The sequence below is a fragment of the Centroberyx gerrardi genome, chromosome 4, assembly GCF_048128805.1.
Source record: "Centroberyx gerrardi isolate f3 chromosome 4, fCenGer3.hap1.cur.20231027, whole genome shotgun sequence".
NCBI lineage: Eukaryota > Metazoa > Chordata > Actinopteri > Beryciformes > Berycidae > Centroberyx > Centroberyx gerrardi.
Window position 1 is genome coordinate 9,426,858 of NC_136000.1, and position 22,239 is coordinate 9,449,096.

The window sequence follows — 22,239 nt, forward strand, 5'->3', positions numbered from 1 at the left end:
ATTGACCCTGGAAGTATTCACTCTGGAGGGTTTTTGCAAAACCTCAAGCCAAGTGGTGCTGAGGAAAATTTCCCAGCAGCAAGGAAGGGAAGTCACACACGAGATTACAGCGCAGACAGAGTAATTAAGGTCATAGCATTGTCTCAGATATGAAGAAGTGAAATGAGGTAACTGAGGATGACAGGCCCTCGCCTCAGACACAATTCATCCCTCAGGGTGTGGAAGGCTTTTTCTCTCAGATCAGAGATGAAAGCCTTGAAAGCTCAACTGTTGTTAATCTTGTGATCCTCCAGGGTCAAATGAGCATCACTCTCTGCAGTGCTTTGGTCTCACACACGGATAATGATGGCAGAAATTTGTGGCCTCAGTTCCTCGTGTGAAGTTAGGGCGAGGCTCGAAGTGTTTGAGGTCACGGGTGTCACCTTTACTTCACCGAACTACAACAAATCTGTCTTGTCATTCACAGACTCTGCTCTGGCCAGCTTCTCTGTGAGATCGGATTCATTGATCTGAGATCAGTTCCTTTAGGATTATAAGGATGGAATTACATGCAAAAAGGTGTGATCTAGCACAACATTATTATAGTGCAGTAGACACTGTATTATGCAGCATGAAATCAGTCTTATTTATAAAGTAAATTTAGCCACAAGGTGCTTGACACAGCAAGCAAAAAACACAAACAACTCAGTTCAAAACAATTGTGTGTGTGTGTTTGTATATTTGACATCTGATTTTTTCACCGTTTTTCCTGCATTTTTTTCATCTGAACTACCATGCTTGAGGTTTGTGAAGTTCTCATGCAAAGTGACTTCCTTGCCATACTTACCAATGTGGGAAACTCCTCGATATTCACAATCAGACCTACCCAGCAACACGTAACCCGGTCTTAGGACACTATAGGGGATGTGTTATTATTAGCTTATAGAATGAGGAAGTGGGGAATTGCCCATAGTGCAAGAGCCTAATTAAAGTCGATCTTACTGTGTGAACTTCAGCTCATCTCGCTGTCAATTTCCTGTCAATTTTGCAACCCACTGTGTTGTCTTAGCTGGAGACAGAGGATCCCTGCTCTGCTGTGTCCATCCCCTTCACTCAATTAGGATTGTTTATATAGGATCCTGCAGGCAGCGCCATATGGAAACAATCATGACTGTTTCTCACATTACTGTGTATCCATAGAACGTCTCATTAATTCATTTCTCCGGGGACAGCTAATTTGCTAGCATTGCTACCAGTCTCTCTTTATGCTTTTTTAGCATGAGAAAGGTATTAATTGTTATTATTTTATAGTCTGGGTGACAACGGAGACAGCCAAATGTGTAAAAATTGATAGGTAATATAAGGGCAAAAATACAAAATAGATGTTTACCTTAATACATACTAACAACTAAATACATGGTTTAGAAGGGAATGTACACGCATGGGACGACTGTGTACCCAGGTAGTACATTTTGTTCCTGTGTGTCCCTGCTTAGCTCTACCTTCCTGTGTGTATCTACGCTGTCATTTGTAGACCTAACTTCCCATAAGGTGTGAAACTAAACAGAGAATGCCTGGAGTATTGTTAACTAGTGAGTGTGTGCTTGTCCATGACTACAGCAGCTCCCAGCAGCAGTGAGTGCACCATCTGCCAGGTGTTGTATAATGCATTATTCATGTGTCTTTCTGTCCTCTGCCCCACATGCGTCGATCTCATGTTGAAGTATACCTTTTTGGAGCATATTTAAAGAGAGTGCGTGTGCTGAATTACTTTATCTTGCTTTCTTTAATTCTTTATCTTGGACATTCTCATACACATTACATAAAAAGATTTAGGGCGGAAGGGTGGTGTAGTGGGAAGAGCATCCCATAGCTGAAAGGTCACAGGTTCTATCCCCATATCTGCCAAACAGCCGTATGTCCTTCAGCAAGACACTGAGCTGCTTACTTGCTGACTCAGTGTAAGTAAAATAGTCAGTTAAATGCTAAAGAAAAACACAACACGAAATCATGAAAGTGCAGACTTGTAAAACAACGGAAATAATCTTTGATACTTCTGTGTTGTTAAAGGAATACATAAAGTTTTTGGGAGACTGTCCTGTTAAGTCAACTTACCTGTTAGGTGAAGAGAACAGAGACACCAAAATCATCCATGTGTGAATGTTCACTCTGGCGCTCCATGTTAACACTTCAGCAAACACTATGTTGAGTGATAGTAGGTTCATCTCAAAAGTCAGAAAATGAGAAATTGAAGCAGCTCTAAAGCTAAACGGTAAGTAATGTTAAATGATATGTGGCTAAGTTTGGCAGTATGTTTATCAAGGAGATTGGTAAAATTCACACAAAATATGATACAAAAATAATGTAAGTACTTTTTCTAAACAACCAGGCTACTACTACTTTTCCTGTTTCCATAGGAAGTGAGTGTGGTTGGCAGGGAGAGACTGTGTACAGCTAAAAATCACTGAGTAGTGGATTAATACGTGGTTGCTCACTTGAAATAGTTCAAAAAATAAACCCACATCAGCCATGTTGAGCTAATGATATTTCATTTTTAAAATGTATGAATCTACATGCCATATTGTATAATAAAAACCTCAAACAACTTTTTATTACTAAGAGATCGGTCTTTTTACTTTGGACAATGCTAGTCTCCTACTATCACTCAACACAGTGCTAAAATGTTAGCAAAGCCAACAATCTGGGGACACATGGATGATTTTGGTGTCCGTGTTCTCATCACTTAACGGGTAAGTTGACCAAGAGGACAGTCTCCCACTAACTGGGTGTATTCCTTTAAAGTGATATTTTTCAGTATGCATACTCATAACATACTGTACATGCATACCAGCATTTGCTGCTCTGGGTATCGTCTGTCACCGGCAGCATCCAGGAATTGTTGCCATATCTCAATATTGATAAATGCAAAATTACCTCTTGAAAAGTTTGATCCAAGCCACTGAGTGAAAGCCTGTTATGACAAAGATGACAACCCATGTCGTGGATACAGTTCATACCTCATAAGCATGATTTATAGACTAGAGTTCAACATGAAAGTAAGAAAGTGGTGCTGGGTACTGGTCCCTAGAGCAGCCCATTTTAGTAGCTGACCATTCATGAACTCCTTCAGATGTTCTGCCAAAGTGAAATATTGCTTTAATTCCCTCCTTTGTGCTGGTATCCCCTCTTCATCCAGGGTGATCAACGCAGGAAAGAGCACTTTAAATGAGGACCAGGCGTGCTGTGAGGTGCTGGTGGTCAAAAGGAGAGCTGCAGGAAGCTCCACACCCACCCGGCCCCCCATGGCCCGCAGGAGGTCCTCCCTGCCCAACGGAGAGGGCCTGGGCCTCCGGGAGAACCTGGTGAGTCAATCTCAAGAGTCAGATTCCAACATTTTTGTGTAAGAATCCAGCCGTCTTATCAGCCTAAATCACAAAGTGGGGCTGCAACAGAGAAGACCATCCCATCCCCCCTAATTGAGATAGCATAGATTCACCCTGTTTGCCCAAATGAAATTCTGGCGTCGGGTATTTTGCCCACAGGGTTTGATGAATCGAAACTTAAGACTGAAATGCAAACTGTCTCCTAAACAGCAGCAAGCGAACGCTCTGTCCAGAGAGAACTGGACAGGTCCAGGTTGGTAAACATGAGCGTGCTGTGTGCAGTTTTCTGGCATCACATTACACAATTTCTCGGTATTGAAGTTCAGATTCTTCAAAATGTTACCTCTCGCTGCCATTTGGAGCTGCCAACGAGTGAAGTTGGCTAGTGCAGCTTTTAAAGTGACACCTTCTCTTATAATAATAGTTCCCTGCACAAATTAAAAACAAATTCTGGTGCTTTTTAAAATTTAGCACACTGCAATCCGTCTTTTATCCGTCATTTATTGACTCTTAATCTCTTATATTTCTTAGGACAAGTGAAAAAAATCTTAATTCAAGAACATTTCAATCATTGCATTAGGAATTTTCTTTTGAATTCTTTTGAATCAAGTGTTATTTTCTTCACACTAGTGGAGTTGAGCCGTCTTGTACCTTGTTTAAAGATATCAGCACTTGTTTCTAGAAAACACCTGAAACAAATGAAACTGCATTGGAAAATTGCATTGGTGGAATCTTCTCACCTCCCTTCACTTTTTTAAAAGAGACTGGAAAGACTGGAAAGGAGACTAAATTACTTATTTAGATGACTTTTTTTTTTCAGTGTAGGAAACTTCACTCAGCGAAATGATAACACTTGCCACAGACTGGCTCCTTTATATTTTAGCGTTTATTCAGTGATGAAATCCAGGTAATGATGTTTTTTTTCCAAAGTGGCTGTAGTCCTTGAATGTCCCCGGGGCTTGCTGATGGGACCCGCTGTCCCCTCGTTCTATCCCGTCAGCAGTTTATTGGAGCGTACAGCACAGTGTCCTTTACATGCCACAGTGGCCATCAGCACTGCTAGACAGTCACCCATGCGGGCAGGCGTAAGTACACACATATAGAAACACACACAGATACACACTCAAAGATGCACACAGACACACACACACACACAAACTGTACCACTGGCCACTGCGTGACTAGTAAAACAGAGAAAAATGACTTAAAAGTTCATCTCGTATTGCTGGAACAGAAGTGGACTGTATACCTTTTAATAGCATTATGGGTATTATTTTTGTTGATAGGAAATGGAAAATCTAGTCATGATCTTTCAACATTAAAACACACAAAAGTAGTCACTGTTGTTTGCCTTTGTAGGGCAGCATACTGTATCCAATCCATACAGTATGTATACCTAAGCACTTTAGATTAGGGAACACATATTAACTATTAAGTTGCTTATTAACATGCCTATTAGTAGTGTTTTGGTTCATTATTAGTCATTACAAACCACGTATTAGCATCTTATTCTGCACTATTTTATTGTATTGTAAGTATATCCCATTAACTATGGTTTGTCCCTCAAAAGCCTCCTAATTAGTGCTTATAGCAGTCAGTAAGGAAGGTGTTGCACATGAATTGGGCTTTTAGTATGCTTTGCTCAGTATGGGGCGTATAAGGTGCTAGTATTGTTGACAGAAATTGTTAAACTTTTTGAGGGAAAACCTATAGTTAATAGTTAATGTGTTCCCTAATCTAAAGTGTTACTGCTGTTTTTCCTTCACTGCACTGGTACACTTAATTCAGTCACTAGCAGTTGTAGCTCTGTCCGTTTCTTTTGTACCGGGCTGAAACCAACAGCTGAAACCACCAAACATTGATGTCTATTTCCTGTATTCATCCCTCTCAGCCCACCATCATTTCACTAAGGCCTACCCAGAGCCTTCAGCAAACTCATGCAAGTACCCTATGACTCACTACTGCAGTGATACTGGACTAGTAAGAGTAGTGTAGAGCCTTTCTAGTGCTCTTTGCTTGCTTCATAGGCTCATGTTGTAGAGTCAGACTGCACTGCGCTTGGAAAATCCAAGCTTTGTGTGTGCAAATGTGAGCTAGTAAATGATCTGTATGTCCTAGCACTGCAAGGAGATGGTATGGTTTGCGTTATCCTGCAATCACACTGCGAGCAGCTCGGACGATGGGTCGCTCTGTTCTGACCGAGTGTGGGCGGTGCAAGAGGCTCCGATTGCATCTTTGTAGTGGTCTCATGCAGCCACAAAGTTCTGAAAAGGAAAATGATGTATTTTTGCTGCTTTGGTGTAGCCTCTCATAACCTTACATAATTTTGATGAGTTAACATAGCTTGCAATTGAAAATAAACAGAGAAAACTGTAGAGCTTAAAACAAAACTTTAGAGCTTAATATCGATCAACCCCAATGATTGGAGTATAATCTTTGAGATGTTTATTGTTGTCTTTCGTTGCTGTAATCAACTTCTCGTCCGTTTTCCACTTGCAAGGCAGAACTATTGTTCATTAAAGAAAATCACATCAGTAGGGAAGCGCAGAAATCTGATTGGCTGTTGATGGCCGATGATTGCGAAAAGTTCAGCTGTGGCCGACTTTTCTCAGCCTGATAAGCTTGATGGCTGACCCCACATCAGCTGAGTTTCCCTGGTCGCTCGGCTCTATGGGAAATTAATGGACTTTCGGTTACTTGTCGATCATGTTGCTTGCAGTGTGAATGTGGGGTAAGACAGACTTCTTCAGCTCATATGCTTTACCCTGCCATCTGCAGGGTAAACGGTGACATTATTGGTTATTAATGTGCCTGTGTTTTAATGTTTGTGTGCATGATTGATTTTCTGTCTGTGTATTTGTCTGGATCCAGGACTCTGAGGGCCTAAACTTCCATTACTGGGCGTTGTTCGACGGCCACGCCGGCTCCGGGGCTGCTGTGGTGGCCTCCCGCATCCTCCAGCACCACATCGCCCTGCACCTCCAGGAGGTGGTGGAGATCCTCTGCACTCCGAACCTGCTGCCCCCCACGTGCCTGGGGGAGGAGCTCATCAATCACCACCTCACCCCGACGTCCCACCGCGCCCTCACCAGGGCCGCCTCGCTCCGGGGGGCCGCGGGGGCGCCGGGTTCCCCCAGCACCCCGCCCACACGCTTCTTTACCGAGAAGAAAGTCTCACAGGAGAGCCTGGTGATCGGAGCCATCGAGAACGCCTTCAAAGACATGGTAGGAGGGGCGCATTTGATATAGAGTAGAGAGGAATACACAGATTTTTTGGCAAATAAGGCCTTTGATCAACTCTCTCTCCAGTAATGAGAAAATTATAGCAGTTTCACCTCTGTCTAGACAGTATTTTGCTGCCTAAGGTGTTTTTGACATGATGCAAACCTCACGCACACCATCTATTATACATACACAGTGTAATAAAACATATTCATTCAGTGCTACCAGTCCTCTTGTTGCACAACGTTAAGCTGACTACACACTTGTTATGCGGGCTTGTGGCCAGTTCAAATCCCCAGACCGGCTGGGAAAAAGTGAATGAGTGACACTCTCCTCTCCCTTAACAGCTACCACAGAGGAGCCCTTTAGCAAGACACTTAACCTCCAGCTGCTCAGTGACCAGCAGTAGCAGACTGTTGTTGTTCTGGGCAGCTTCCAGGTGTGAATGTATGAAACTGTGTCAATGTGAAGCAAGGTGTTGCTGGAAAAGAGCAAGCGTGCTCTATTGACTTTGCCTGGAAAGAAAGAGGTAAAAACAAAATTTGCTCCTTAAGTCAGTGTATTCCTTTAATATTGTTAAATGGGTTAAAGTGTGCAATCCAAATAACCATTAAGCTAAGAGTTATATTTTTTGACTTACCTACATACATTCTTTATTCACTGTACACACATAACAGAACTTGGTAAACACTGCACAATGTTGTAAACTGCGAGAGTAAAATCTATATAGAATTTACAAATTGCTTTCCATTGACTACAGCACACACACACAGAGGGCCGCCACATTTATCAGTAACAGTGCACAAATGGGGAAATCAGTATGCTTACTAAACATTCATTACACTTGAATTATTTACTTAGTCGATTGATATTGATTCTCTGTAATTAGATAATCAAGCTATATGCACAGAGGCCACCCAGTTCACTGCTGTTGGGAGAAGCATATAGACACTGAATACTCTCTCCCTGTTAACTCCGACCTGCGGGTATATATATACTGTATATAAATATAAATATAGGCCAAGCCTCTTCAGTATATGACACGTCTTTGCTCTTAATTAAGTTGAAACGAGCTCGCCTGGAGTGTCGACCTCCTGTAGCAGCTCTGAGAGAAGAGTAGGCGTTTTACCAGCTGGGCGCAGGCGATAAGGCGCAGGAGGTCGGCATGTGATCACACAGACACACACACACACACGCCAAACCCCAAGACCAACATACCAGCATACGTGCACACACACTCACACACACACACACACACACACATACACCCACTCACTCCGTGTGCCGTTTCCAATCCATTATGCATGACTATTCCCCTCAAATCAGAAGCATATGGTGCCAGTCAGTCAGCCAGTCAGTCAATCAGTCAGTCAGCCAGCCAACAGCGGCGGAGCCAGCAGAAGTGATGTACATTCCCCTTCTAGCTGCCGCAGGTCACAAACACTCGCCATCTGGCCACGCTGTAAGTGGATGTTGGAGACTTTGCTCATGCAGAGGCCAAGCGGTCAAGACCAGAGCCAATCAAAACAGTGCGGGCCTGCCTGACAGGCTTTGGGGAAACAGAGGTCAGAGGTCACTGACCTCTTGTCTGAGCTTAACGCCCAGTCTTCCATTAACAATCTCTCCTGTGTTTGTCCTATGTTGGGTTGAGAGAGAGTAATGATCTTATGTACTGTTAGAGTCAGAGAGTGAAATCTGTAAGTCTCTCTGAGCATGCTGGAGCATTGCTTATTCTGAAGTCAAACCGGTTTTGTACACCGTTGCAGACTTGGGTGAAATAGTGTTGGCAAATAATTCTTAGTTTGCCACATAATCAGTGCCAGAAAGTTTAAACAATCACAGGACTTTTAATAGAAAGTCTATTTAGTATACTTTTCTGTGATTGACAGCGTAGCTAACGTAATCTGAATAGTCCTGATGCTGCCAACCCCGCCCACCTGGCACTCCAAGCAGACTAAAACAGATGCTCTGAATTATTTGCCAATAATGCTCGACCCACGTCTGCACAGTACAGCTCCTGACACACTGCGGCATTGAGACTGTGTGCTTCGCTAAAGGCTTACATTTGTGCTGTGGTTGAAAGCACTTGGGGAAGTTAAATTAGATCTTGATAGAGGGCAGCACAGATTAATCTCGTTAGCAAATGCAAACACTAACTACATCCTGATGCTTCCACCTCTTGACCACTAGGTGGTAGTGTGCAATTAGCAATTTTTTAGCAAGCTGTACTCCCATGCAACCTGACATAATGTATTGGGGCTGTTATGCCTTGGTGTGTGTTGGTGTAATTAAAGCTTGAATAATTATTGCTTAATGAATTGATAGACCTATTGTGAATTTCTGTTTAATGATGATGTCATTTTGATGAGACGTGATGTGATTTTTGACGTGATTTTCAATAGAATTGTATTGTAAATTATTTACAGTATTAATAAAACATTGAGTGGTCACTGCAGCTGGAGAGGGTTATAATGCCACGATAAATGGTGTTAAAATGGAGTGCCATGTATTTGGCTGACATCAGCAGTGATCCAGCTTTTGAATAGGGTTTAGATGGGATGCTAAAACCCGACGATGATTCAGTCTTCACTATATATTTAGCTCTCCACTCCCATTCCTGATTTCATAATGCAATAGAACTGGCATCTGCCTTTCTCTGCCTGCCTCTCTCTCTCCCTCTCTCTCTCTCTCTCTCTCTCTCTCCCTGTCTATCTCTCTCTCTCTGTCTCTCTCTCTCTCTTTCCATCTTTGCCTCTTCTCTCTCTTGTCAAACATATCTGCCCACGACTCTCACCAATCAACAAAAAACATCTAGCTATCTCTCCTGTTTCCCTTCTCTCCTCTCTCATGCCTCCATTCCCTCCAGCTCTTTCTCCAGCTCTGAATCTGCACTTTTCACCCTCTCTCTCTCTCTCTCTCTCTCTCTCTCTCTCTCTCTCTCTCTCCACTTTTTCTTAAAGGGGAATTGAACTGAAATCCACCATTTCAAGCAATGCAATTCATCTTTAATGCAATTCAATCTTTAGCTTAAAACTCGCATAACAACAAAATGAATGTGTATTTTGGTAGTTTTAGGAAAATATGAATAGATTATTTCTAAAGTGCCTCATATCCATTTTCGACTGATGTTCATTATTCAATATTTCAAAAATATAGAGCATCCAGCCTGTTAAAGCATTTTGTCACTCATGGGCTTAAGTTACTCACTCCACCGTCATTTATTTTTATTTTGGTAATCATTAATTTTAGTATAGTATATGTAATCTGGTTCAGATGGTAGATATCTCAGCTTGGAACAAAAATCTTCATATCTACTTTTGCTGTGTAACAACCTTAATGTCAATTTTGGCAGAATTCACCCTTAAACGCCCCCATCTTCTTTCTTTAATGAAGCTCATTCTTTAAGAAAATGGAAAGTGTCAGAGAATGTGGGAAGGTTCGATATCACTTTAAATCTCTGTCTCAGAGTTCACTACCAGCCTCTGTATCTTATCAGAGGGATTCGCCTTTAATTCGCCTCTGACATGAATCACTGCATTCCTATGGAAACGGCCTGTTTGCGGAGAGGCTGCCGGAGCCCGATAAACACACAGCGACGTGTAAACATCAAACAGAAAGCGTGGCTTAGAGACAGAGGCTTATCAGTGGAGCTGACTGTTGGCCCAGGACAGGCATAAGAGGGGAAGAGATCTCTGGCCGAATCTGCTTCTCCTTGGCCTAAGACATTTATCTGTGGCCCCATAGGAGGTATTGTGTGTGTGTGTGTGTGTGTGTGTGTGTGTCTTTTATGTTGTATGTCTGTAACTAACCGTCACTGTATGAATGAATATTGACAGTTACAGTGGGTGTGTGTTAGTGTGTGTGTGTGAAGAAGTGTCTGAAAAGATGGGAGTAATGGTACTGTAGTTTGTTGAGGTGAGATATGTATGTGTGTGTGTGTGTGTGTGTGTGTGTGTGTGTGTGCAGTGTGTATGTACTGTGTGTGTGTGTGTGTTTCCTTGATGCTCTCTGTTAAGAAGTGTCTGAATGATAGTTAAAACTTTACTGTATTAAGAGGCCAGTTATTATAGTTTGGTGGTGTGAGATGGCTTCTCTCTCTGTCTGTCTCTCTCTCTCTCTCTCTCTCTCTCTCTCTCTCTCTGTCTCTCTCTCTCTCTCTCTCTCTCTCTCTCTCTCTCTCTCTCTCTCTCCATCTCGTGGTCGGTCTGCCTGCAGGTTGTTTAGCTTGGTTGTTGGATTCTTCCTAGCGGAAGTCGCGAGGAGAAAGGTGTAGATGTTTATGCAGACATTTTCATTATTAAAGACTTTGCCTGCAGCAAGAGGCATTGGATACAGCTTGGATAAATATGTATGGCTAGCTATGGATTCATAATTCATCCAGGGTGAAGGACACATTTGTTCTCGACACCCCCCCCACCACACACACACACACACACACACACCTCTTTCCCTCCCTCCTCTGCACTCCTTGCCCCCTCGCTCCTGAGAAATGTGTTGCTCCTCCAAGCAGACAGCAGTGGTGTGTGTGTGTGTGTGTGTGTGTGTGTGTGTGTGTGTGTGTGTCTGTGTCTGTGTCTGTGTTGGTGGGTGATGGCATTAGGGCACTGTTACCGGAAAATAAGATATAGTGCAGTCATGCAGAAACACAAACACACACACATACACACACATACACTCATCCACATGAAATGTACACAAAATGTACAACATACAGTGCAGACAAGCCCACACATACACACACATGCACACATACACACACTCACATCCAGTCACAGAAATAAGCATATTTCTATACACACATGCAGTATTTATCCCCCCCCACACACACACACAAGTATACATGCATACACACATGCTTGCATCCAGACACACATACATTGTGAACCACTGCTGTCTCCTATCAGACAAGCACACATACACACATATACGAACACACACACACACACACACACACACACACACATAAAGCAGTTGTGATCAGATGGTGGTAGGCAGCAGCGTGGCAGAAGGCGATATGCTTTAGATGCTTTAGATGGGGTGAACCTCCCTCAGGGGAAAACATGTTAAGGACGGACTTGCTGTAAATGTATTAGCTGACGTTTTTCATCCCACTCAATCTGCTGATAGGGGCGTAGGGATGTTTTGGTGACTCCCGAGGGTGCCTCCATTCTCCCCGGATAACTTCCTGCTTTTCTTTGCCATTAAAGCCCCCTTAGGACCCATTAACGGCGGACCAACAATAACCAAGGACAGTATAAAAGGGTTAAATGAAGTGTGAGCAGCTTGGTTCGAATTTATGTTAGCATTTTGATTAATTCAGTGACAGGTTAATTATTCATCTAATTAATGAACTGATAGCATGGATTTTTTTCAAGTCATTTTTTGGTTTAATTAGCACCAAATTAATCTGGGCTAATTAACTGGCGTAATAACCAGTGGTCCCTCCAAACTTTCGCTCATCTTTTTGGTTTCCATTCCGTTTTATTGCTCTTTGACTTATGGCGCTCTTGATTAATGAATTCATTATGGTGCTATAATTAATAACAGCATCATGCCAGATTTTAAGTATCAGGTCAATATTTTACTCCGTATCAGGTTCTTGGTTAAATGGTATGTGGCGCTGCTTGATGGGAAAAAGTTTTTGAAGCCTCTGATGAGAAGCGTGATTATGTGCAGAGGAGGGGGTTTGGATTATGTGCTCTCATCTGAGGATTAATTCCTGTGTGTGTGTGTGTGTGTGTGTGTGTGTGTGTGTGTGCAGGACGTACAGATAGAAAAGGAGAAGGCGGTCTACAACATCTCAGGGGGCTGCACTGCTCTGGTGATTGTCTACATGCTTGGGAAGCTCTACGTGGGGAACGCCGGGGACAGCAGGTGACACACACACACACACACACACACACTCAGACACACAGCGTGCCCTTGCAGAGAAACACACAGAACGTATAGACGCACTCCCTCCTCTGTGCCGCTCACCTTCTCTCGCCCTGCAGCCGGCAGCAGCAGCGTCCCGTGCAGCCCAAATAAACAGGGCTTGTTTTGTCTGCTCTGTGCTCCCTCTGTCTCTCCCTCAGAGCTATCATTATCCGGGCAGGGGAAGTCGTCCCCATGTCAACAGAGTTCACGCCGGAGTCAGAGAGACAGCGACTGCAGTTCCTGGTAAGAAAGAAAACACAGAACCTTTCTCAACTCCCTTGTAGCGAGCACAGCTGTCAGATATTACCAGAGCCGACCTCCCCTCCCGTCGAGACATTGGCTATGCTTAGCTCTGTCTCTTTTACGCTGCCTGCTCTCTTCGCCAGCTTAATAGACTATGGAATTGTTTTTCCTATCCCCTGGGCATGTCAATCTTCTTCTCCTCTTTCCTTTTTTTTCTTCCCCATATCGAAGGCCTACATGCAGCCCCACTTATTAGGGAATGAGTTTACCCATCTGGAGTTCCCTAGGAGAGTGCAGAGGAAGGAGGTGGGGAAGAGGATGCTGTACCGCGACTTCACCATGTCAGGATGGTGGGTAGTCGACTGATTGATTGATGAATTGACTGATTGATTGATTGAATTCATCTCTTAATGTCTCCAATGTAACGCACAAGCAACACAGCGCAGTAACTGTCAGGGTAACACGGTGAAGAGACGTGACTTTATTCCATTTTTTCTCCTTGAATCATTTAGCAGGCAGGCAGACAGACCAAAAACTTACTGACACACTCCACACACACATATTAAACACTACACACGTTTATTAAAAATAAACGCAGTTCCATTTTTACCATCCCTAACGTCTTTGTAACTCACTGTGTTCCTAGCCAGATCCATTTGCGAGCGTTCAGAAAGTAATTTGTGATTCAATAATTTCTGCTACCTTGCCTCACTGAATTATATCATTTGTGCAATTACGCTTCACTGAAACATTGCATTTGTGACATTAACTACGTTTGAGTGACTTCCTATTGGCCATTTTCATAATGTTCCCATACTGGTCTTTATTAGCAATGTCTGTCTTCAGCTAACCTCGCCATTCAGATTGCACCAGTGTATAAAAGCCATTCAAAACTACACCGTCTGTAGCCTTGACATTTTAGCTTCTGTGCGCGAGGGGAAAGGCAAGGAGAAATCTGTGGGCACAGCAAGGATCTGGCTCTTTATCATATTTGAGAAAGAGAGGTATGGAGAAGGTCAGGGAGAGAGATTGAGAGATGGAGAGAGAAAGCGAAAGAGAGAGAGATTGCATGCGCAGGACAAAAAGAGAGAGCAAGAGAGAAATAGAATAAAGAAAGACTGAGAAACAGAGAGAGAAATGTCACAGCAAGAGAGAAAAGACGCAGAGGAAGAACGAGAAAGCAGGGGACAGGAGCGTGTTGGAGAGAGAAACAGGAGGAGAGAAGGAGAGATTACATTTACAGTTTAGAGACTGGAGTTTGCATTTGTTTGATCTAAGTTGAGAGATATAGGTAATGTGTTATGCATACGCACTTATGCACTAGTGATGTAAAAAAATGCGGTTATCACGAAAATATAGTTTCTTGAGTTTAAAAAAATGAATCGGGAGAGAGAGAAAGAAGTCAGAGAGAGTGAGAGAGAGAGAAAATAAGAAGGAGAGAGGTGACTGAGGACAAAACAGGTGATTGAGGGGAGATGTATGTTTCCTGACACCACCTCCGTGTGGTTGTGTGTTGCGGCGCTGCTCAGTCGAACAGATGTAGGTCAGTCAGCGGCTCTGTTCCTTATTGGGCCCAGAACTCTCAGCCTGTCTGCCTGCTTACTGTCTCAGCAGCGCAGACGGCCTGTGATGTATTTTTAATCAAGTTCTACCATAACCCAGTTCTGCTCGCTTCACCCGGACTAAGTCTGGGTCTTAAATTAGTACTCTGTCAGCCAGTGTGGCTGATTGCTCTGATGTGCGTGGGTGCCGTGGAGTTTGTGTGTGACTTAACTGTGTCATCCTGTATAGGCGGCGGTATAGACTGGATATACCGTGGATTTTTTTTTTTTTTTTGATGTCTCTGCATTCTCTCGGTGCATGTATACGCTCTCTTGTCTGTATGTGCAGCCTGTATGCCCACATGCTGCGTGTGTGTGTGGGTGTGCGCCGGCACCCAGTCAGTTCCCTCAAAGGCATCTATGATCAAGGCCACGCTCTAATGAAGGAATACAGGCCTGCAGCCCACCTCTCTCTCTCTCTGTCTTTCTCCATCTTTCCCTCACTTTCTTTACCTCCCCTCCCTCGCCCAGTTGGATGGGAGTGTGTGAGCTGGCTTTGGCATCGCATATGGGATGGAGGAGGGGGAAGGGGAAGGGGGGCGGGGGGCGGGTGTTGTCGAGGATGGCAGGCGGTTTTGTTTTAGAGACGTCCTGGAGTGATGGATGTTGAGCAGTCGGCCATGTTCTACATGATCCAAACGCCCCAGCAGCACAGCCAGGCACAGCCAGCCAGGAAGGAGGAAGGTGGGGAAGAGGGTGGGTGGGTGGGAAAGAGAGAGAGAGAGAGAGAGAGAGAGAGACAGAGAAAGAACGGATGAGAAGGAAAGAGAGACAACGAAAGAGAGAAATGGAGCAGAGAAAGACACTGTAGATTGAGATAAGCTGCAGAGATAGGAATAGAGAAAGACAGGCAAGAGAGAGGCAAGAGGAGGAGGGGAAAAGGACGGGATAAAGAAGGACGGAAAGATGGAGAGAGAGGAAAAAAAAGCGAAATGGAGGCATGCGTATATGGAGGCTCGGCTGTGTGTGCAGGCCACGTAGGAGGGCAATGATAAATGACAATGAACGGCGCTCAAGCTGTCTCTCTTTAGTGCCCACGCCCACCGGGGCAGCTGTCCTCCCCCTGATCCTATAGACAATGAAGGAGAGAGCCGGGAGAATAACACACACCTTCATCACTGTCATAGGTTTTCACTCCCTCTCCTCTGCCTCTCCCTCTCCTCCTCCTCCTCCTCCTCCTCCTTTCTTTTTCCATTATGCCTTTGTACTGGGCCAGTTTGAATGATGCGTACAGTTTATATTTGGAGAGTCGGGTCACTGCTGTTCACTTTGGCCTTGCTTTGTTTCTGAAAGCTCACAGCTCAATCTGTGAAAAAGCCCATCAAGGTTGGCCAAAAGTGTATTTTAACAATCACTTGAACTGCCTATTGTGCCAATTTGTCTGACTCATCCGATGCTGACACGGGCCCGCCACAATGTCACCGCGAAGTTTGCCGATGGGCTGCGGGTATGTGTGTGTATTCGTTGTGCTTGTGCATGGGCTTCTGCGTGTAGAGACGTGCGTGTGTGTGTGTGTGCGAGAATGTCCAGGGCCTATCAGGATGCAGAGCACACAGAGCTAATGTTTCTCTGTCACCCGTCTTTGCACTGTGCACCCGCCCGCCCTGCCCGCCGCTCCAGAGATGACATCACTCCTCTCCTCTCCTGTCCTGGCCGTCTCTCGTCACCTGCAGAGAGGATGATACAGACCAGGAGCAACGCCCAACCCCTCCCTCCCTCCTGTCCTCCTCCTCCCTCCTTCCCTCCTGCCCCCCCCCTCCCCCTCTCCCAGTCCCGCACCGCGACATTATCGCCCCGACCAAATAGACCTTGAACGTGAAAGCGCTCGGTGTTGTGGTCAAACGGCGCGGCCCTTGAACAACGCTCCCCGCCGCTTTGGACTCCGTGTCCCAGAGCGGGGAACAGGTATCATAACAGGATTAATGTGTATCTTCCTCAACGCTGTCACACACTCGTTATCTCAAACCTGACAGGATTCGCTGTAAACACACGTCTCGAGAGGGAGACTGTCCCCGAAGGCAAGCTCTGGGGATTTCATCCAAGACATCTTTGAAATAATGACACAACGTGTGCGTGTGTGTATTTTTTTTAATTTTTTTTTTATGTAGAATAACACTTCTTGAAGGTGAAATAATACAATGAAAAGAAGTATGGAGGAATATTGTTAACAAGTAGTGTTTCCCCGGCTATTTTTATTTTGTGAGCCCTATGTATTGGAGAGGCCCAGCCCAAAACGGTTTCATTAGTATTAGTTTCAATGGTGAGTTTGAGTTTCACATCATCAAAATGCTGTTTTAGAGGTCTTCCCATGCCATGAAGGAACATTTCTGGGGAAACACTGCTAAGGAGTGTTATTGTGTGCTACAGCTCTCAGCTCAGAAGAGTCTCAGGCTGCAGACGGTATTTCTGTGTTCGTGGGCTGCTTTCACAGTGATAGTCCTCGCTCTGCACGCTGTTCAAAAGTGCTGAGTGCGGCAGTATCGCGCTCGCCTAAGGTGGAAACATATGGTCTCTCTGAGTGGAACCAGCAGTAATGTAAAAACCATCCCGGTCCCTGCTAATCCGCTTCACAGCAGCTGAAATACATTGGACAAGGTGTGGGCCAGATCTGGGTCAAATACTATTTGCAAATAATTCTTTGGGATTGTTTTAACCGGCTTTTAGTACCAGATGGGTGTTGTTTCCCCTGTCAGGATCATTCAGATAGTGTCATGTAATTTTGTCACTTGCAGAAAAGCATGCTAAAATGACTTTGAAATACATTCTTAGGTTTAAACTTTAAGACAAGGAGCCTTAAAGTTTAAACCTAAGAATGTATGTAATAAAGCATACATTTTATGCTTTGTTTTTGGACGAAATGGAGGAAGGACCTCCATTTCGTCCAAAAACAAAGCATAAAATTTATTTCGAAACATCATTTGACCCAGGTCAGGACAGTCTGCCTTCATACCAAGCCTAGATATTTCATATCACAGCACCTGGTGTGAGTTGTGAATGGAAAACTTTGTCCTGGCAGCTTCTCTGTAAATTGGCTCAAGTTTGTGGTTATGTTTTTGGTATGGTGACACAGCTGTTCCTCTGAAGTAGAGCTGTTCATGGATGAAAAAGTGTAATAGGCGGTATGTGCAAGAGTGCACTATTGTTATGACTGACAAGGGTGTTTTATTGTAAGTTTCAAAGCTAAAAGGGAGAAAAGGGTATCTTAAGACTGTTCCATGGTATGAATATATACAGTCTTTTCCCTTGTACTACATCTCCGTCTAGTCCCAGTCTGAAGATGGTAAATTATTCATTAGTTGGGGTAGTTTAAACACTGCTTTGAGAACAGGGGAATATGAACCTGCATACCCTTGCATCAATCAGCCGTTCTACATCCAAACCTTCAGATGCATTCATGCACGTGCACACACACACTCACACACACATACACACCGTAGACAGGCACAGAAAACCAACAGTGAACCAGGAGCATCTCATACATCCGTTGGCATTTCACTCGCTGTCGCTAGGGAGATTTTCAAAAGATCAGTTAGAAAAAAAAAGAGGGGAGAAATATGCTAAGGCTCTGAGTCGTTCTCTGTGTGTTGTCTGGGTGGATTTTTTTTTCACTCTCTCTGTTTTTTTTCCGAGCATACTCTCTCTCTCTCTGCCAGTCTCCTCGGCAGCAGGCCCTGCGGGGGGCGCGGAGGCGCTGTATCTCTAGGGCACGTGTACGCTGCCTGCCATAAACCAAAAACCCACTAAAGTGTCCTCTCTTCTGCACAGGGCGTATAAAACCATCGAGGACGACGACCTAAAGTTTCCACTGATCTACGGCGAAGGGAAGAAGGTAAGAAGTGACAGAGTTACTCCCACGGCCTTGTGCGCCTCGCCTGTAATCAAAGCTCGCCAGGGCACCATTAGTCAGCCCCCCTGTCACTGTGTGGAGGAGCAGAGCATGCAGCTCCTGCCTGCGGAAAGCATTCCTGGCCTCTTTTTCACAAGGAGTCACATCCCGTACCAACCTATGGCACACAAAATATCTCTGCTGTAATGGTCCTTGTTGTTCTGTGTAGCTCAGCAGGTAAAGCATGGCATTAACACCGCCAGGGTCACGGGTTGGATTCCCATCGGAGCCGCCCGTAACAAAATGTATGCACGCGTTGAACTGTGAAGCACTTTAGATAAAAGTGTCCACCGACTGGCATATGTTAATTGGAATATGATGTTGCTAAAACACCGACTTGCAGGAGAGTCTAGTCTGTGTTTTGGCTCCAAACACAGAAGAAAAGGTCAAGAGCTCAAGACAGTTCAGCATACTTTTTGTGACATTTTCTCGTGCTTCAGTGATACATGTAGTGCGCAGCATCTTGTCCCCGTGGTATTGAAAAGGTCAGAGAGGAAACATGATAGATCAGAATAAATTCCCACTCTGGCGGTCTCCGGTTTCCTATTTAATACACACAGACAGTAGATTTGTGTTTGACTGATGACTGGGGCAGATGTCACCCCAAAGTGCTGTCTGCCTGCAACCACACTCGGGCTTACCCCTGCACAGTTGGCTGTGCCCACGTCGAGTCCTCTCCCTTTGAAGTGAGGCGCGGAGATGGATGGCTAGATAGAGTGAGGGGGCTTTGTGCTGGAAAGGAACGCCAGAGCACTTCAAAGCCCGGCGCACAGCCTGCTGGGCCCCAACGCTCAACAATTAATCCCAGGATGTTTCCCCTTCTCTGCCGGAGGAGCTTCGCCGCCACTTTGAAACACTCTCCCTCCCTCTACCTCTCTCTCTCTCTCTGTCTCTCTCTCTGGCATCTGCGCTGCATACTGATCCAGGCTCATTCCTACCAGGCCATCTCAATTGCTCACTCGCCCTCGAACTCCTCTCCCCATCCTTACGTGCCGCCTATTTCATACTCTGTACAGTGGATTCAATTAGCCCAGTTCCCCAGCCCCGTGCCAGCAGCCATTTTTAGAGGCGGCGGTGGCGATTTGTGCAGACAGTAGGAATCAAAAGGAATTTCATACAGCGTACAAATGAGTTAGACGGCGTCTGGGGCTTGGGGGAGAGATCGTTAAGGACTCACAAAACTGGAAGATGCTGAGATGTATCGGCGTGCTTCATGGTGTCATGAGCAATCTCTTCTGTTACATTAGATACCGCATAACCCCATGAGCTTGTGTTTATTTGACTAAATGCCGCTCATCCATCCAGATAAAGATTCCCACTGGGATATAGCCTGTGAAATGTCACTTGGGAGATGTCATGCAGGTTGTTCTTTATAATTAACAGGGATGGTATTGTTGCTTAAAGTGGAACTCAGTAGACTAACAGAAGGTGCAGTACAGGCATACTGAATATTAATGAACCAAGTCTTACCGTACTGATTCTTTTTTTTTACTCTAACTTATCCTGGGAGGGTTTGCTGAGTATACATGCTCTTTGTCAGCAGCACCCTTTAAATTACAGGCCATTAATTACGCAGTAATCATTGGAAATGACTAAGTATTATTCAAGTAAAATAGATGTAATAACTAGTTATAGCATTAGAATGACTGGTAATTACTGAGGAATGTTCATAAAAAAGTAAAAAAAAAAAAAAAAAAAGGTGCTCTTTTTAGGTGAAGGATAAACTAAGAAAAAAGTAAGTAATGAAAAAGTAAGAAACACACGTAAAATAAGATATATTTTAGAAAAGATATACCAATATATACAATATTCACATAGATATAGAAACATACTCCATAGTAAATCTACACTAATAACAACAGAAATCAACAGAAACCCCAGAACGGGCCTTTTTTTATTTGTATTTTTTAACTCTGTAATTACTAATGCTCTAAAGAGTTATTACATCTATTTTACTTGGATATTACTTAGTTATTTCCGGTCATTAAGTAAATGAATGGCCTGTAATTGAAAGGGTTACCGAAGAGTGTTACCCACCCACTTTGCTGACCCAGATTTTTCCAGTCAGGCTGGGGATTCAAACTTCAGACCTTCCAGTCACACAAGTCTGCATCTCTAAACTTTATATTGCCACCGCCGCCTCCGTCTGATACTGACTTTGGAAAGATGAGAAAGATTCAGATGAAAGATTCAAAGCGAGTCACTCCAAATTCTCTTTCATAAGATGGCACTGACCCCAAATCTGAAGTGAACAGAAATGAAAAGAACTTCGTCAGAATAGCTGCACCCAAACACTGGTGGCTTCGCTGTTGCCTAAACAAAGCAGAGTGGTCGGGGTCAAACGGAGGCCGTGCTTTAAATGCTGTTCTTTGATGGTTGCTCCTTCACAGGCCCGTGTGTTGGCTACCATCGGGGTCACCAGAGGCCTCGGGGACCACGAACTCAAAGTGCATGACTCCAACATCTACATTAAGCCCTTCCTCTCCTGCTGCCCAGAGGTAGGCTACATTCTGCATTTTGTTTGATAATGTGTAACTACTGCAGAGGATTAGGGCCACATGTGAAAAATTTGAGTTCTGAGATTAATCTCAGAATTCTGACTTTATTCTCATAATTTCAGAAATCTGACTTTAATCTAAAATTGTTGAGATTAATCTCAGAACTCAAATACATTTTTCACACGTGGCCCTAATCCTCTTCTGCATGTAACCGAAGGAAAAATCCACCCTCGTATACTCTTACACTGTTAAATATATCAGTTTATGATGTTCAATGCATTCCAGTTCAAGTTCAAGTTTGTTTATTTATATAGCCCTTTATCACAAGCATGTCTCAGAGGACTTTACAGAGAATGAGCCTAACTCAAAAATCAGTGGTGAACAAAATGATATAGGACGAAAGCGAAAGGCTCAAGACAGACAAGAGCAGATTTTAGAAAGACAGTCTACCTATTCTACGTCCTAATAGTCCTAGTTCTGTTCTAGTTATTTTGTGATAAAGTGTTGTAATTTACTGGATTGGTGTACCCACTTTCCTTCAACCTGCCTCGTCTACTTCCAACTTCAGTTAGTGATTTCCTGCATTTCCCAGAATGCCTTTCGACAATCCCCAGTGAGGTGCGCCTATGATCATGGCCATTCCCCTCACTCAAAGTACAAAATGTCTTGTGGCTGCCTTGCATTCTGGTCTATTGAGGCTACGGTTGGTGGAGAAATTAGTATCTCTGGCTCTTCTACGATGGATTTCTCCCTGTTTGATTGCTGAACGTTGGTGCATAATGGTGGCTCTAGAAAGAAGCCCTTGTTCTTTGATTCTGAAGGATTGACACCAAACCTGATATGTTTACTGGTGATGTTGTAGATAGCTGAAATTTGTTCTGCTATTATACTCTGCTGTGGCTATGCTGGAAATACCTCAATGTCACGTCATCCACATTCAGTTATGCGCAGGAATAAGAAAAATACAAAACAAAGAAATGCAAGAAAGTGTTTTAGGGTGGATTTTTCCTTTCGTTCGACCTCATAACCTCAGCTTCATGTTAAAGTGTCAGCAGCCCACTGGTGAGAGTCTAAAATGCCCCTGGCCATTAATAGTCCACACGGTGGACTCCATGGTCAACCTGCACATTAACATTCCACACCAGCCGCCGCTCTCAAATGAGTCCTTTCCTTCCTCGCGTCTACTGCACACAAACCCCGCGATTCCAGTCGTCACGAAGCCCATGCATTCTCTTGATCTTTAATTCATTGCCCTGCAAGTTCAGTCATAGTTCAGCTTTTGGTTCTTACAGGAGTTTTTGATGCAGGATTTTTTTTTTCCTTTCACATTTTGCCTTTGAGATTGCTTGCACTCACTACTGCTTCATATAGAGTGTAAAAACTATTGGTATGTGTAAGGTTTTACACATACCTATTGGTATGTGTAAGATATGTGTCAGAAACTCAGCATTAGAGGTCCCACTGGATGATTAATTTATACAGTTATTAACAGTTAGTTCCGGTCGAGCAAT

At 44.0% G+C, this 22,239-nt stretch overlaps 1 protein-coding gene across 1 annotated transcript in view; it reads left to right on the forward strand.

Annotated features, from left to right (window-relative positions):
- Positions 1-22,239, forward strand: part of ppm1h (protein phosphatase, Mg2+/Mn2+ dependent, 1H) — a 34,390-nt gene that overhangs the window by 7,582 nt on the left and 4,569 nt on the right. The window contains exons 2-8 of the mRNA XM_071922731.2: positions 3,176-3,341; positions 6,234-6,587; positions 12,346-12,458; positions 12,659-12,743; positions 12,975-13,093; positions 18,110-18,173; positions 20,621-20,728. Of these exons, the coding sequence (XP_071778832.1) occupies positions 3,176-3,341; positions 6,234-6,587; positions 12,346-12,458; positions 12,659-12,743; positions 12,975-13,093; positions 18,110-18,173; positions 20,621-20,728 (1,009 nt within the window). The remainder of the gene's footprint in view (positions 1-3,175; positions 3,342-6,233; positions 6,588-12,345; positions 12,459-12,658; positions 12,744-12,974; positions 13,094-18,109; positions 18,174-20,620; positions 20,729-22,239) is intronic.